Genomic DNA, 18,422 nt, shown 5'->3' on the forward strand with positions numbered 1-18,422 from the left:
ACACCTGAAATTTCTTCACCGATTCTGAGGCCACAATCCACACTCAACATGGGGCACCCAGTGACACCACAAATATTTATTAACTAGATGCTGGAAGGGATAAAAAGATGCACGAAATATGGTTTGGTCCTTTAAGGGATGTGAAGTCTCTCGGGAAAGCCATACACACACGTAAGTATAACACAAGGCTGAAAGCGTCCCCAGCTTCATGTGTGACCAGCGTGTGACTCAGCCTTAGAGGACGGGGAAGAACCCGAAGACAGAGAGACTGAGGAGAGAGGGCTGGGGGAGCAATGCGAACCCAAGCTCAGAGAGGGAGAAATGGAGTTGTAAATATCACTCCAACTTTAGTCAGACTATTTATACGCTACAAATTCATTTGGTCCTGATATGAAGGCAACTTAATTTAGCAGTCCAGATGAAGTGGAGTATGTGAATTTTAATAAAGTGAAACCCAGTGAATGAGAATGATAATCACTGTCCAAGAAGCACCTAAGTGCTGATTTTTCACACAGGTGAAGGGTTAAGCCCCCCCAAAGCGGACAAGACGGTCTACTCTCTTCCTGAAGGAAACATCCAGAGACGGGGCCTCCGCAGCGTCTCCCAGTAACACTTCCTCGCTCGGAAAAGTAAACACTTCCGTTCTTCAGCTTTGCTTTCACTCGCTACTCTATTCTCCTCAAAGAATGAACACCCGTCTAGAGTCCACCTCATGAACATTCCCTAACAATAAAATATTGTTTTAAAATCACACACTCAGCTCTCTCTGCTTGGCTGTTTACACAAGTCTGATTCTTTTCACTTTTTTTGTAAGGGAAACGGGAAGGAAGAAGCAAACGTGTGAAATTGTTAGCAAGATGAAACTGAGTGTCGCCACTGGGTGTCGGCATGAGGAGGGAGAGGCATCTAACATAACTCCCAGGTTTCTGCTTTGGCCCTTCAGATAGAAAGTGGCCAAGGACTGAAGGGAAGTACAGGGGAGGGAGGGAGGGACTGACGGACGGACGGACGGAGATACGCACACACACAAGTATAGATCCTACAGTAGGGACGGAATACACAGTTGGGATAACCTGCTCTTAGCCCAGGGGTAGGTGCTGGTTTGGAGGTTTGGGTTTGGGGACAAGTGTATGCGTGTAGTCGAGGAGCAGTAAAAGAGATAGACAGCTAAAGAATGGCCAAAGGAGGAAGAAAACAACAGGGGAATGGGGACCAGAAAAAAAGAAGAGAGACGGGAAGTGGGATTACAAACAGCAAATGCCACGGAGCAATTAAGGTGAAAACAGAACCCAAAGACGGCACAATTAAGAGGTCACTGGTGACCTGAACAGAAAGAGATAATTAAGTGTTCTTGAGTTTGAAATTCACTTACAGATGACTGAGTTCCAGTACAGGAAATGATCTCGAAACCTTTTCCTCTTTTAATTCCCACTGGACAGCACACAGAAGTCAGGAGTCAACAGAAGAAACAAGAACGCTGACCCAAGAGTTAGGATCCAGGTAACCCCAGGTGAGGACTTCACAACTCCCGCGGAGGCACCAGCTATGTCCACATACGCACGCAAGATCTGAAGACCTCTGAACAGGGGCTTAGGATTAAAACAGGTGGTCACAATGAATTTTAGCTTGATCCCTAATTTGAATATTCTTTATAATGAGAATCTGTTCACGTCTATACTTGTATAATTAAAATTAATTTTAAAATAAAACTTCCTACAAATAAGGAGATAATATGCTCACTGGTCTCAGAATTGACTATGTACAGGTGTACTATTAAGTATTCTCAGCCAGGTTAGAGGTCTTTATTCTTAGTACAAAGACCCTTACTGTAGTTTACTGCCTAGTTTTAATTGTAACATTTTAATTACTAACATTTTAAAAAATGACATCTTAAGCCTCCTTCTAGCTAAATTATCCTAACTAGAATTATTTTCATATAAAACATATTTTACGACTATCTGAATGATGTCAACAGATGGCTAAGTTATTTAGTTAATGCGTGGCCAACGTGACATTTTCTCAGACAGACTATATGTCCTGAAACATGAGCAGGCATCAGAAGAACCTAACAAGTCGATCCTGAGAATATAAGCATTTAGGGATTGAGCATCAGTTAGTCTCCTAACTCTTTTAGACATGTGACACAGAATACTTTCTCTTTATTGTTAAAAATCATTACTAGATATACAAATGTATTATTCAGTTATGAGAACAATAGTAATCAACCAAAAGGCAATTAGTACCACACTCTCTGCAATGTAACAATATCAGTAAGTCATCTACAAATTTTTTGCTGAGAAATTTTCAGTAGGGAGTTTAAAATTATCTTTACATCAAAGTCATAGTTAGGAATACTTCTTATGATTTATACTTCTATTTTGCACTTGTCATTTCTTTTTTTTAATATTTAGTTATTTTTGAGAGAGAGAGAGAGAGAGAGAGAGAGAGAGAGTAGGGGAGGAGTAGAGAGAGAGGGAGACACAGGATTCGAAGGGGGCTGTGCATGCACAACATAGAGCCTGATGCGGGGCTCGAGCTCACAAACCGTCAGATGCTTAACCAACCGAGCCACCCAGGCATCCCTTTACTTATCAATTCTAAGCATCGTTTGCTTTTGTTTTACACTAAGAATTGGAGAGAACTGGTCCAGGGTAAAGATTAATAGTATATTCACGAAACCCCAAATAAAGAACTCTCCAAACTGCCCTGGTTTTTAAACAGGTTCCCTTGCTCAAGGAACAAAAGAGTAATCCACTTTATCTCCTGCAAGATGAGGGCCTAGGTGGGACCCATCGATGAGAAACACATGGAAATAGTAAAAAATTCAAGGTGATTCAAAGGGATAAATGTTTTTGTTTCTGTTTTAATATCATAAGTACATTTTCTTTTAAAACTCTGCAGTTGGGCCTTACATAATTACAAGTTATAGAAAGCTTCAGGATAATAAAATAACTATAAAAATAATCTTAAAATAGAAATTAATAACAGTCCTGCAAGGTCTGCTGGTTGCATTTGAGAAAAAATTCTCCTGTTAAAGGAGCCTGCAAATAACAAGGCAAAAAGAGGTCAATCAGTAGTTTCTTGATTAAGCAAAATAAAAAGCGTGTCAGCAATCGTACACAGTCTGTTCTTACAGAATTCACTCCTGCCTCTGGAGTATTTCGTTGCAAAGAGTTTGGGCATCTACAGAGTCCATTCAGCCTGGGCCTGCCCTACACTCACCTGGCTCACCGGCCACCTTTATGTCTGTGAAACCAGACAGTAAACTGTTTACACACTTGGACATCAAGTCCCCCAAAATGTTGGATTCTTCTAAACTGACATCTAAAGAGGCAGCAAAACAATGTTTTGGAAATCATGTGCACTGCCGTGGCATTACTCTTAAAGAGCTTTAAAGAGTTCGAGTAAGAAATGCGAGACTCAGAATCTTTGTGTTTCCTACAGACAACTACCATTTATATGAATTATACCCGACTAAAAATACATGGTCAAAGTCTTTCTCCCAACCTAATTCTCGCTGCCCAAGTAATATGCTTATAAAATCTACTCTTGTCGTAATTTTTTCAGATCAGTACAAAATTTTCCATACTCAAATATAAGATGCTGATCAAAGGAAGTCTTTAATAAATTTGTCCTATCACCCGGGCACTGGAGTCTGAAGCTACAGTTTAATGATGCCTACGGTGCGCCAACAGTGCCAGTCAGCCCTGAAAACACAAAAAACTCAGAGAACATTTTTGAAACGAAAATACCAACACATCAATCCTTTCATACAGGATTCAAGGTTATTTTCAATGTACAATTAAAATGAAAACCATCACTAACAAATGGCTGAAATAAGAGGAAAGCTGCTCGCATGCAGGTAACGCGGGGTTTTCCTCACTCTTTCACTTCTCATTTCACTGCAAGTGACGAGGTGCTGCTGGTGGAATTCACAGGAGCAAACGAGAGCATTTAGGGTCAGGGTTTCCTTGTGAGAGGCAGTGAGAAAGAGTGACAAATTTCACAGCTTGGAATCTGGTTGTTAAATACATCCTCTATTCTGGGCTTCTGGGCTTTTCAGCTAGGAAATCAAAACCCTGTTCTACACTAGGATAATATTCATGACAATTCTCCACATCTCATCTTCTTAAAATCAAAGACTCCGTTCCAAAGGGTTAATAGAGGAATTACAAAGTAACTCTCTAGTTTGCATTTCCCATAATACTAAAATAAAGCTTCTTCTTTTAGTCTAGAAATTTGCTTTTTTAATACTGTGAAAAGCCTCCATGAATCTGTTTAACGTATTTACTTCTTTTCATCTATTCAGTGCCACCGGGCATAACACGTAATGCAGTGCGTGTTGATATTTTGCAAAGCACCACATGACTCACTGTACCCTAATGCACTCCATTAATCCTGTTTGGACAGCTGGGCCCAGGCATTTGTTAGCTGCATTTTAATTGTCCCATCTTTCTTTTTCTTCTTGTTATTTATCTCTATGGCAAACCACTCAGGAATTTAATTTGTTGATCTTCAAAAAGCAAATTTTGCCATTAATTTGTTTTCTTTGTATTAAAAGTACACTCAGCATGTAATGCGCTTCCATAAAATCGGTATATATCACTAGTAACCATCTTAAATAACAGATCACGCTAAGTGAGTTTCGTAACTAAATGGTAGGGTGGCTATAACATCACAGAAATTACTTGTCGGACCGTCACAACACAAATGATACCACTCAGTTATAACTGAAGTTACTAACATGCATACTTTCGGCATCTTCAAGATTAACACACCATAAGCAGATGTCAAAACAATAACTAGTCCTATAAAGCAAACACAAAAGAGGTAAGACCACTGAGTAAATAAGCTTTGTATTCGTCTCTGCAACAGTGGTCCCTTTACGTTGATACTTAGATTTCACTTCTTACTAAAACACGAAATTCTCTGTAGCACATAACTATACAGTCTCTATTTTCTTCACACAGCCCACTTCCCTGATTGGCAGCGAGTCTTGAATAAATAACAGAGGCGATATGAGAGGTAAACAAAAGCAACTCAAAGCTACTAGCAATTTTTGTTAGGAGTTGCTGAGGTTGAACGATGGGATCCTTCTAATCATTTGTGAACACTCTGAAGTTGAAACCTGAGTCCAGAAGGCCAAACAGAACTGCTTGGCGGAAATTTTTGTCTGAAATAATATTTCACCAAGAAGGGAGATCACAGCCTGCAACAGTGCTTTATAAAAGATAAGAATAGGCCAAATGAAGGTCTGTTCAACTGTCTCGATGACTAAGTAGAAATATATTACTGTTCAAAGATGATCAAAATTCCCATAAGTTGAAAACTTAAGAAAACTGTATAAATGACAGGCAAGTAAGAAACTAAAAAACTAATGGATCTCCTTGAAATCTGCATGTGCTCTCAAAAACCTCAGTTTTCAAGTCTATCGCACGAACACAAAGCAGCTTAAAATAAATCTTCACACATTTTCAATTTTTTAAACCACATACTAAATTGTAAGTTTAAAAAAAAACATTTCATATAATAAAAACTAGTTTAATATTTCTAGACATTCAACATCTTTTTTTGAATATCACAGTTTCCTCACTGATGAGGGACCATAAGGCAAGCTGAGGGCAAAGTACATATCCCCACCCTCCCCACCTCTGGTGGGACATGTGTGATATTCCTCAGACCCTCCTGGCTGCCTAAGGACAAAGGAAAGGAAAGGAAAGGAAAGGAAAGGAAAGGAAAGGAAAGGAAAGGAAAGGAAAGGAAAGGAAAAACTGGCTAACTGATAGAGATCACAGTCCTACAGGACGTGAATCTCCATTAGTTTACAAATGTCTTAGTAAATTACAAGAAAAAGCCAATCTTATCAATAGCCTAATCTCCAGAAACCTGTAGACTCAGTTTCCTGGAGCCCCAACATCACCATCCCCTCCACAGTGATGTGGGAAACAAAGGCAAGAAGGAGATGACAGGTAACATTAAATTTCTTTATAACCTGCAGCCCATTCACAAATACTTGAGGCAAATACAAAGTATAACGTTTCTCCAGGAACCCCCTGTGATCACGATGTTAATACCTCACTAGAGGGAAAACAACCTTAGCGTGACCATAGCCAGGCCTGCAGGATCCTGTGAGTCCTCAGTAGCATATGTAAATCTCCTTGGAAACTTCCCCTGAACTTTATTTACCTCCTCAACTCCATAGTAAATAACCAGTCACTCTTCACAACCCCAGGGCAGCATTTTCTGCCCACGGGTCCTGTCCCTGTGCTTTAATGATCAACTTTTTGCACCAAAGACATCTTCAAGAATTCTTTCTTGGCCACTAGCTCCGAACCCCACCATCACCCTAATACCTCATCACTCACGAGAGAACTCAAAAGCTTAACTAGTCAGTGGGAAAAACTGTCCGTTGTTTGGAGAAGGAATATTTTTTTAAAGTATTCAAAAAAAAATGGTCTTTATTTGAAAAAAGTAAAGTACTGTTTTGGTATAGCTCTCTATTCAAACTACAGGAGTTCTAAAATAGTCTGGAAGGACATATTATATTTCAAAGGATGATTTTTTGGAAAACGTTCAGAAACTAAAAGTCAAGGCAGAAGTTTAGAAAAGATACAGTTAAAAGGTATGGACTTTAAATGGACATTTCTCACATAAACTTACCCAGTGTTCTTGACATCACAGGCAGGGCAGAGCTCAGGACCAAGATGGACACACAATTCCCAATGATCTGTGTGGGGGTCAGAAGCAATAGTGGGCAGTTAGACTGCAGGACGATAAATACAATCAATCCATTCATATTCTGGGAACTTACCGCACACTCTCCTCACCCTGTACTATTGTACTGGGTTTGGTTAATTTCTCAATGATATTAGCCAATATAGAATTTAAAGAGAATAAGAAATGTTTTCTACAAACACTCAGAGTCCTATGTCAGTTCTACCAGATATTTACAGCATCTGGCACAAGCAGGAAGTTATAGAACACTTAAATTACTTTCTGTATACCTCAGACAATGCATTTTACATTACTGACAGAGGTTGCCAATTTTAAAAAGGTTTGCCCGTCAACTAAAAAAGAATGAACACGTTTAATACTTCTCACTATATTTTTAAAGCCAGACTACTGCTCAGGAGATATCATTCGTTCAACTATTCTAAGATTTAATATCAAAAAGCTAGAAATCTAAAACCCCTAAATTCTAGTGATTCATTTCCAATGTGCCCTATGCTTACTCTTTCATATTAAATAAAAGGAACTGAAAATACTGATTAATACTGACGATCACTTAAACTAGATGCTAAGCATCTCAAGAAGTCCCAGCATTCTATAGATAGGTAAATCAAGTGCACGAAGTTCTCTTTTGAGATAGGCTGGAAAACATGTGATATGTAATAAAAACAGAAGCAACCAGCAGCTCTTACTAGTCATTTTCCAGTGACAGCCTGTGGGAATATCTTAAAAAGATGCGGTCACTATATACGGTAAGAGTCTCTGTTATTCGAAAACCAATGACACGTCCTAGGAAGTCAAATTAGCCTCAGACTACAAAACGTTTCTGAATAGAACTCTTCCGTCTTGCTTTAATTATTCAAATTTGAAATACTTGGTCTCTACTACTTGTAGCAACTAAGTTCTTCAGATTTCAAACAAGCTCCCTGAAGTACAGTTTGCACAATCAAAGTTACTCATTAGCAATACGTTTTCTTCAGAGGAGAAAGAGTCCTTTCAGGAGCCTTCCGCAGCCAGTTAGCAAGCGCCGCGGGTCTGCGCATTTACAAGTGAATGGAAGCCGTCCAAATTAAACAGAGCAGCACAACCTTTTCCCACTCATTCAGCACTCTGAAAATCTTCCAGTTTGCGTTTATGCGATTTACAAACAAATACCTATCACCGCAAATGAACCATTCAGGGTGATTAGGACATAAAACACCTCCTTTGCCTTGGAAGGCAAAAGGGAGGCACAGCCACCTAAGACTTTACCTTTGTCATAGTTGTGTCATCCTTCTTGGGAATAAAGTTTCCGAAAAACCGGAGGCTATAGAAACCGACGACAGAGGACACCATAAGATAGCTGTGAGAATCAAGGAAAAAACTCCCCAAAGAATGCAAGTTTCCTTAAGTTCTCAGCAGTCTTCAAAAAGTCTTAAGGCTCAAAGGGAAAACAACAAAAAGCCACTTGGCATGCTTGAGGAAGACTGACTTGTTTTTCCTTCTAGGCGAGTGTCTTAGTAAATTACCACTGTCCCAGAAAACTGGACAGAAAACTTGTTGACAGAATGCTGAGTTAAAGAAAGGATACAAAATCAAAATGATCTCAAGTGCAGCTCCCACAAAACCGAAAGCAGACAGAGAAGCATTTCCTATCCCAGGGCCCTGTGGGGGAGAAAAAACGCTTTCAGAATGACACTATATATTTGGATTCCCTAAGACTATTAAATAAATATCGGAATTAAGAATGTTTCATACTCTGGAGTAACATCTACATTTTTAAAGGACAATAAAATATGACATGAGACTGAGTTCATCAACTAATTGAAGCACATGTTAACAATTTTAGCAAACTCAAAACATCTCCGAATTATCTCAAATGTAATTTACTTATCAAAATGATATTATGCTTATTGTTAAGTCCTGAATATTACTGGAAGCAATTTTTATTCGTAGGAATAAATATATAATTATTTAAATGAACCCTAAGACAACATATAAAAATTATACAATTAAAACATGTCAAAGTAAGCTAAGCATACAGAGAAAGTGAATGTGCATATCCTATTTCCACACTTGAAGGTTTTCTCTCCCCAAATCTTCCTTAGGAATTCAGACGTTTTTTAAAAATATAACTTAATTAACACAGACTTTTTTTAATGTCATGCTATGCATTTTTTCCTAAACATTATACCTATTCTCAAAATCTATCTTTACCTAGAAGTTAAAAAACAAACAAAACCTAATATTTATTAATGAGACCAGACAGGCAAAAAAAATAATAATTTCTTACTAAAGTAGAAGCAATATTTTCAAAGTTTGCCAATTAAAGGAACTATTCAAATATGAACTACTGTCAGCTTTAACAGAAGTACCCGGAAAATTAAGAAGGTATAGTCAAGCTAATAAAAAATAAACCAATAAAGTGGTGCCTGGGTGACTCAGTTGGTTAAGGATCTGACTTCAGCTCAGGTCATGATCTCACGGTTCATGAGTTCAAGCCCCACGTCAGGCTCTGTGCTGACAGCTCGGCCTGGAGCCTGCTTCGGATTCTGTGTCCCTCTCTCGCTCTGCCCCTCTTCCGCTCATGCTCCGTCTCTTTCTCTCTCTCTCTCTCTCTCTCTCAAGAATAAATAAGCACTAAAAATTTTTAAAAATAAATAAAGCAATAAATAATATCATACGTATCATATATACATTCTAATTTTGGCATAAAGAAGTAAGAAGAGGGGCGCGTGGGTGGCTAAGTCAGTTAAGCATCTGACATCAGCTCAGATCATGATCTCACTGTTCATGGGTTCAAGCACTGCATCGGGGTCTGTGCTGACAGCTCAGAGCCTGGAGCCTGTTTTGGATTCTGAGTCTCCTTCTCTACTGCCCCTTCCCTGCTCACACCCTGTCTCTCTCTCCTTCAAAAATAAATATTAAAAAAAAAAAAAAAAAAGAAGTAAGAATACCCATGGTAATTTCATATACATAAATAAGGCAAAGAACTTATCAACTTTTTCTCAATCTTTTGAGAAAGAAATGAATAATGCTAATAATAGAAAGCTTATTGCCTGGGCTGAAAAGCATTTTGGAAATATTCCATCTCGAGAGAAGACCTACGGGCAGGATTAAGATGATGTGATGTATTGATACGATCACACGTGGACTCTACCAGGCGTAAGTCCCCCTCTATGATACGCTAACGGATGGCACAAAAGTGTAGCATGGGTGCTTGGGACTTACACAGTGTGCAATATCTAAAGGAGGGTCACAAAGTGAATAGGGTCACCAAGTCACGGTAGGTGACTTCCTGCTCTATCAACGGATTTGGGTCTAATCAAAAGCTAAAGACCAGGCTGTAGACGAAGGAGGACTGTCTAGTGTTGTTGTCTGCTTGTGGAATGAGGTACCCAGAGCATTTGGCAGACTAGACACCAGGCAGTGACAGAGGGCACAAGGTCCAGCAGAAGTTAGAGGAGGGCAGGATCTAAATGGAGAATACGGCTGCAAACATTAGCTCTGAAAAGAGCAGGGTGTCTCCGTCTTAGACCCAGGGAAGAAATTTAGGTTGATATTGGCTTTTTTCTATGAAAAGACAGGTGTATCACCTGTTTAGAGGGAGAAGTGGCACCAAAGCCTGAAAGAATTTGGAAGCCCTTTCTATGGGGTATGGGGAGGCTGCTGACTTGGAGAAATAATAGAAAATGTTACAACGTAAATACTATTTTAAGGAATCAAAAGCGTACAGAGACACCTAGAAGTACGCCAGATATGAATCTGTAGTGATAACTACCTTCTATACAGAGAATATATCCAAAAAGGCTGACAGAATTTAAAAGAATCATCAACTTTTAAACAAGCGAGAAAACACAATTAATTCATGAAAAGATGTACATCTGACTCTTCTCCAGTAACTAAACTAAATGATTTAGTAAACTGAATCACAAAATGTGTCATTCTTTTGAAGCATAAATCCCTACAAGCCATATATTTGGATCTTTGGCAAAGACAATGAATCAATCTAAAAAACTCCTCCGATACCACTATTTCACAGAGTACACATTTTCTTAAAGAATCACAAATATGAACTTCTGTTAAAAAACAAACAAACTGTGATACAAAAGTCTACAAGGAAACTCTGGTATTTGGTAAAAGGGCTGGCCAACCCAAAGTAGGAAATTAGAAACAAAAGACACAGTTTACAAACACTGTTTATGAAGGCTGTTTACATAAAGAACTTCATACAATCTGATACATACTTGTAGAAAGGTGAATGTTGTAAATTACTTATTTTAAAACACTCAGGGTATATACAAAGAGCACTTGTGCAAAAGAAAAGACTTTGAAAGCACTTTACCCTTGTTCCCTTGGGCATGGCTGTTTCATCAACCAACAGGCAAAGAATATTACAGGCCACCAGGAGGACCGAGATGAACTGCAACACAGACAGTGAGCGTCAGTTCTCAGTGAGCGTCGATACACATGGATGAGAATCTCAGTTGCTGACCAAATACATGCTTCAGTTAGTGGAAAAGCAGGCAAGACCAAAATTCTATGTAGAAACAAACTGTAAGGACTCTAACTGCAAAAACTCCAGAATAAACTCTAACAAAAGCCTCTGCAAATTACTACAATTTCAAAGCCTGTGACCAAAGCTAGTACTAGAAACCCAGTTACTACCTGACTTCGCCAATTGGAAACCCACAACTCCACAGATTTAAAATATCATGACAACGTTATCAGAACTAGTTTAATGATGGAATTTTCATATCCTAGCATAGAAAGTGAAGCAGGGGGCATCTGCAACACCTCATCTCTTAATTCTACAGGACACAAAAGAATGAATTTCCTGCTTTCATGAGGAAACAGTTAATCTTGAGGACTTTTTAAAAACTGCCATTAATTTCCATTTTTACTCTATTGACTTTTTCTAAATAAAGGTACAGATGGATTCTAATCCTGTTGATGGAAAACCAGTTTACTAGAAACCATTTAGCCGAGGGAGTTGCCATACTCAAATACCAAAGTAAATAACAAATAATTTGCTTTATTTAACTAGGCAAATAAATTCTTACTGTTTCAATAAGAAGGAGAACCATAACAGCGGGATACACCAAATTTCTTTCCCATGCTGAAGCTTTTTTTCGCCTCTCTATTAGAAAAAAACAACAACAAAACACAACAAAAGATTTCCAAAGGTTCTCTCATTCCCAAAAACTCAGTTTCATTCCTTATTGCTATAACCAGTATGTATTATTTTTATATAATTTTTTTTGCAAAACCCATAAATTTTTAATTTTCCTCTACAAACTATAAAAATCAAAGTTTTAAAATCACTTTGCTAACATTAAATAGTTCAATCCTATGATGCTTACATTTTATCTCTGCAAAGACATTTCGGTTGCTAATGAAACATACTGTTAATACACAGGTTACTATGAAAATTTGGAAATATCTGTATTTGATACAGATTTACATAATGATACAGATTTGAGTGAATAAAGTAACGTGATTAAAAATCCCCTCTAATCCAAAGATAAATTCCTCTAGTTTTCTAGAGGCTGGAAGCAAATTTCTGGCTACAACAATCTACCTTCTATCACACCAATCCTCTATGCCATGAACGACTGGTAAAATCAAATCAAACTTAACTAAGAACAAAAATGTGCATGAAGGAATCAGAGCTACCAGGACAAACTTGTGAGGTCAATATTCTGTGAAACGAGTCAGCGTGAGCCCTCACGTCTGCACTGCCTTTCCCTGCAGACTTCTCCACTTTCCGTGCAGACTTTTCCAACATATAACTGGCACGGCCCTGCGAGGCTGAGACGTCAAGCAAACATCAGTAGGTAAAATTAAATGATGCTAAAGCAATGCTTTCAGCAAACTCAACAGGGTCAGGAAAACAAAACTCGTGTGGAGTTTGGGGCTCCCAAGGCAGCCAGAATTTGAGAGGCTATGACCAGAGAAAAAGAAAGAAAAAAGAAGAGAGCCTAACATTCAGCTTCTTGTCCTTCCAGGCACCAATGGCTGAGAGAGCAATAGGAAGAAGGTGAGTGACAGGAAGAGGCTGAGAGAAGAGACTGAGAGGGCGACAGGAAGGTACAGCAAAGAGGAGGGGCAAAGCTTCTGTCAGGCTCATGTTTCTTGAGGTGAAAACCAAAGTTCGGAGTTCATTAAGAAGATGGGATCAGAGCCAACAACACCCAGGCTTTCACTTCAGAAGCTAAAAACGAAGAGCAAGACCAAAGTGCAAAGAGACCGGCCCTCATGAAGGGCACGACCCACTGTGGGATGATCACCAGCCCAGACAGAGGAAGGAGTCATCCCTACTCCAACCGCCCCCCAGAAGAAAAAGCGAATCCTCTCTAGGAAGAAAACATTATCCAGAGTTTCTACAGTTTGGTGTAAGAAATGTCTGACAATCAAATGTTACCTGGAGATAGGACAGAGAAAGAAAGAGAATAAAAAACAGACTTTCAGTTTATCCAGATATTGAACTTATCAGAAAGAGGCCTTAAAATAACTGATTAATAGGTTCAACAAGATAAGCGACAAGATGGCAACTGCCGCAATTTGAATCCAGAAAATAACCGAATGGAAATTCTAGAACTGAAAAATACAGGAACTAAAATTAAGAGTTCAAGAGGAAGTTTAGCAACAGGACACAGCTGGAAAGAGAGTGAAATGGAAGACACATCGACGGAAAATAGCACAGATCAGAGAATGTAAAAAAGGAGGAGAAATTCAGAAAAAAAAAAAAAAAAAAAAAAAAAATGTAGGAGTGAAAAGGTCCAGCACATGTGCAACCGGAGGCTAAGGACATAAGAGAATGAACAGAAGGGGTATCTGACGAGGTAAGGGCCCAACCATTTCCAAAGCCGGTAAAACACCCTAAGCCATATGCTGAAGAAAGGCGACAGATCTCAAGAAGAATTAACATAAGGAAAACCAAACCTGAGCACGTCAGGGTAAAAGTGTTAATCAAGGACAAAAAGGAAACCTTACAAGCTTTCAAAAGGGCAACAAGACAACTTTCAACTGGAAACCAGAAGACGCTAGAAAGACATCTTTTCAATGTGAACTACCAAATAAGAACTCTAAATTCTGTGAAAATACCCTACCAATGAGAAGGAAAGGAAAAATGTTTTCATATAAACAAAAACCGACAGAATTCATTGCCAACAGACCAGCACTAAACGAAATGCTAACAGATATTTTTCAAGCAGAAGCTAAATGAACACTGGAAACAAATCAGGGGCACACGAATTTAAACACCAGTGAAAACCACTTCACGTCCACTAAATTGGGAAAAATGTAGAGTCCCACGTTGTCACTTGCTGACAGTAAAGTGGAGCAACAGGAAGTCTTATCCATGCCTGGAAAAAATGCAAAATAACACAACTACTGGGAAAATAATTCAGCATTATTTTAAAAAGTTGTATACCCACATACTCAGTGACCCTATAATTCCACTTCCAGCTATGTACCCTGAAAAAACAGAGAAGTACCAAGAGATATACAGGAGAATGTTTATACCAATATTACTCATAATAGCAAAAGATAAGAAACGCATCAAATATCCATCAACAGCAGAATGAATGAACAGACGACATGAAGTTGTTTACAAAGATGAAAACGACAGCAACCTATTGAATGGGAGAAGATATTTGCAAATTATATATCCACTAAAGGGTTAATATCCAAACTCTACAAAGAACTTGGACAACCCGACACCAAATTTAAAAATGAACAGAGGATTTAAATAGACATTCTTCCAGAAAGACACACAGATGGGCAAAAGACACATGAAAAGGTGCTAAACATCACTCATCATCAGGGAAAGACAAATCAAAACCACAATAAGATATCGCCACACACCTGCCACAATAACTAAAATCAAAAACACAAGTAATAACAAGTGTAGGCAAAGATACAAAGAAAAGGGGACCCTTGTGCACTGTTGGTGGGAATGCAAACTAGTGCAGCCACCATGGAAAACAGTATGGAGGTTCCTCAAAAAATTAAGAATAGAATTACCAAATGATCCAGTAATTCCAATACTGGGTATTTACCCAAAGAAAACAAAAACACTAAGTCAAAAAGATATATGCACCCCAATGTTTATTGCAGCATTGTTTACAATACCCAAGACGTAGAAACAACTCAAGTGTGCATCCAAAGACAAATGGATAAAGATGTCATATACACATATTTACACACACACACACACACACGCACACACACACAGGACTATCGCTCAGCCATGGAAAAGAATGAAACCTTGCCATCTGCAACAACATGGATGGATCCAGGTGGTGCGAAGTGAAACAAGTCAGTCAAAGACAAACACCTGTGGAATTCAAGAAACAAAACAAAGTAAAAAAAGACAAACAAAAAACCAGCTCTTACTTACAGAGAACAAACTGGTGACTGGCAGAGGGGAGGTGGGTAGGGAGACGGGTGAAACGGGTGAAGGGGATTCAGAGTACACGTATCACAACGTGCACCGGGCCAGCTACAGAATTGTTGAATCACTGTATCACACCCCTAAAACTGATGTAACACCGTCTGGTGATTATACTTCAATAAAAAAAGAGAAATAAAAACGAGCAAATTTTCAACAACACTGGACTTCCATTTCAGGGGCCAATTTACCACCCAGGCTGAAACAGTTAAGAAACCAAAAAAACACATGCATATGAAACAGTTTCGAGACACTGGACGTGTGACCACAGAGAGACGGCGATCTCTGAGAGATGCCCTGTGCTCGCCCCTGCTCAGTGTCACGAGATGGCGTGCTAGCCACAGCACAGGGCGTGGGAACCCAAGCAGGGCCCAGCTCATTCCTGGAGCGGAGGACACAAAATGGGAGCGGGGAGAGACCAAGTTGGCTGGACTGTGCAGAGCAAAGTACGACAGGAAAACTCCTCAGGGGAAGAACTCCGAGGATCTCGAAAGGGTCATCCTTAGTCTCCAGCGGGGTAAAGATCAGCTCAGGTACACGAGCAAACAACCCACAGCTGAGGAAAGAGCCACTCAAAAACGTCAGATGGAGCAGTACCCAACCATCACCGAGGGCCAGGAATGGGGCCTGTCCCCGCGAGACAGTAACAAGGCCTCAGAAATCAGCAGCATTATTGCCTTGATGTGAGAACAATCGGCCCTACGGGAGATGCCGCCCCGGCCCCGCCTGGCAGGCCTTCAGAGCGAAGGATACAAAAATACAGCGCCCAGCAGTAAGATTCACAGCGTCTGCTACCCAGTCAAAATTTGCCAGGCAAGCGTAAAAGCAGAAAAGTACAACCAATGATAAGGAGCAAAGTCAATCCGTTGAAATTTATCAAGAACTCACACAGAAGTGAGAATTAGCAGATAAAAACACTGAAAGGGTTATCACAACTGTATTCTGTATGATCTGAAGAGTAGAGGGCACAGACTAAACACGTTGGAGTCCTAGAAGGGATAAAACAAGTCTAAACAGGACTTCCAAATATAAAACCTGCAGGGTCTGAGAAAAATGCGATAGATGGGATTAAACGCAGTTTTCACACTCGAAAGAAAAGATTCGTGAACATGAAGATACAGTAATAGAAACTATCCAAAACGAAACACACAGAGAAAAAACCTGACAAATAAAGGAAAATCCTTGAGTTTGGGGCAACTTCCAGGGCACCCGTGTACATATAATCAGAGTCCCTGAAAGGCGGGCGCAGAAAGGAAAAGAAAAAAACATCTGGAGGAATAATGGCCAAAAATGTCTCAAATTAGATGTAAACCATAAATTCCCGGATCCAAGAGACTCCATTAACCCAAAGAATAAGAAGCATAAAGAACACTATTCTAAACTACATCTTAATCAAACTATTCAAAGTCAATGATAAAGAGGACATCCTAAAAGCAGAGAGAGAAAAAAGACAGTTTAAAAGATGATGACAGAAGATTACTTGTCAAAAATAATGCAAGCAAGGAGACAGTGGAGTGACATCGCTGAACATCAGCTTCTAAAAAGTCATTTTACAAAACAACAAAAAAGGTGAATAGACAAATGTTTACCCTCTCCCCAAACTAAAAGACAGTCTTTATCAATAGCTTCGGACAGACTGGAAGCCTATAACCCTCACGAAACATTTCATAATTTTTGGACTCTTTCAGATTACGGTCGAGTTTCCGGAAAGACAGCAAGACCAATACACGAGTGACAAACAAAAATGTACAGTACCTAATTTTGTCTTAAGGGTCTTCACATTTTCAAGTTCTTGTTCCAACTCCATTATATTGCATTCCACTGATGAAGACAATCCTAGCAAAAGCAAAAATATTTTAGGAGTATAACAACAGAACCCAACAGTATAGAATGGGTAGCCCTCACATTTAATTAAAATACAAGACAACACATTACAAATCCTGATCATGGAGAATAAAAACAAATGCTGATTTGTGATTCACAGAAAAGTATACCCATTTCTTTACCACTCAAAACATCCAAGTTCTTGCTGATTAAACACTACACGTTTCCTAAAGAATACCTTACTTTGATAAAATGTTTACTTGATCTGTTAATTTTTTTATTTAATGACAGAAATACCGTATGCTTATTATAGAAAGTGAAAGAAAATCAAGATCTAATTCTCTATCCCACCTCCCTAAAGTGACACTCAGGAACAGCTTGGTTGATGCTTCCACACCATTCCTCATACTCATGTATATATTCACATGTACATGTATACCACACACATGGTCTCTATTATGTATTGGACAAGAATGGGTTAAATTGGACACGTTATTTAACCGCCTGCTTTCCTAGTCAATGATACATCCATGTTTACAGATAGTGCCAACTCTGTTAACAACTGAATAATATTCCACAGTATGGATGCACTTCAGTTTTATTCAGAATTATTCCACTTATGACTAGTCCTAGGTTTTCCGCTATTTTCTGCGACTACAACGTTGCAACAAAAATTTTTGTATGCATAGCCAGTACATTCTAAGTCTATTATTTTTGCAGGACAGATTCCCAAAATTCTGAGTCACAGGGTATAAGCATTTACAGTTAAGAGATATTTAGAGGTTATTCCCTTCCAAATATTGCAATTTATTGTAAGAATTTAAATTATTGTAATATTTCCATTTCCATTTATAGCTTTTGAAAGTATCTATCGTCTAATACCTTCCCTCACACTAGATGCCGTAGTTCTTGAATTTTGGCCAATATGATGGATAAAAAACGTTGGGTTTTTTTTTTTTTATGTTTATTTTTGAGAGAGAAAAAGAGAGAGACAGAGCGGGAGCAGGGGAGGGGCCGAGGGAGAGGGAGACACAGAACCTGAAGCAGGCTCCATCCAGGCTTTGAGCTGTCAGTACAGAGCCCGACGCGGGGCTCGAACCCACAAACCATGAGATCATGACCTGAGCTGAAGTCCAGTGCTTAACTGACTGAGCCACCCAGGTGCCCCAAAAGTATTTTCTTATTGTTACTTTAACATATATCTCCCTAAATGTGGTTAAGCATCTTCCATATGTTTATTTACCACGTGGATTTTCCCTGTTCATATCTTCTACTTATTTCTATAACGACTTGCATATCTCCATATTCTGTTTTATCTGTTCAATTCTGAAATGGATAAATTAAAATCCCCCACTACAAATTTACTTTCGTTGATTAGGTTTTCTCAGTTTTTAAGCGTTTTCTCAATATATATTTGCATTTATTTGCTACGTTT

At 39.0% G+C, this 18,422-nt stretch overlaps 1 protein-coding gene across 10 annotated transcripts in view; it reads right to left on the bottom strand.

Moving 5' to 3' along the window:
• Positions 1–18,422, bottom strand: part of LMBR1 (limb development membrane protein 1) — a 194,745-nt gene that overhangs the window by 61,961 nt on the left and 114,362 nt on the right. For 6 of the 10 annotated variants that reach the window (XM_078437003.2, XM_078436999.2, XM_078436993.2 and 3 more), the window contains 6 exons: positions 16,919–16,999; positions 11,772–11,848; positions 11,054–11,131; positions 8,300–8,373; positions 7,981–8,071; positions 6,661–6,727 (listed from right to left, as the gene is read on the bottom strand). In XM_078437003.2, coding sequence (XP_078293129.1) covers positions 6,661–6,727; positions 7,981–8,071; positions 8,300–8,373; positions 11,054–11,131; positions 11,772–11,848; positions 16,919–16,999 — 468 coding nt within the window. Of the gene's footprint in view, positions 1–1,372; positions 1,590–6,656; positions 6,728–7,976; positions 8,072–8,299; positions 8,374–11,053; positions 11,132–11,771; positions 11,849–16,918; positions 17,000–18,422 lie in introns of those variants that run through there. The other 4 variants (XR_013551882.2, XM_081795113.1, XM_081795114.1 and 1 more) reach the window with 4 other exon arrangements.

Source organism: Panthera onca, chromosome A2 (genome assembly GCF_046562875.1).
Source record: "Panthera onca isolate mPanOnc1 chromosome A2, mPanOnc1 haplotype 2, whole genome shotgun sequence".
Taxonomy (NCBI): Eukaryota; Metazoa; Chordata; class Mammalia; order Carnivora; family Felidae; genus Panthera; species Panthera onca.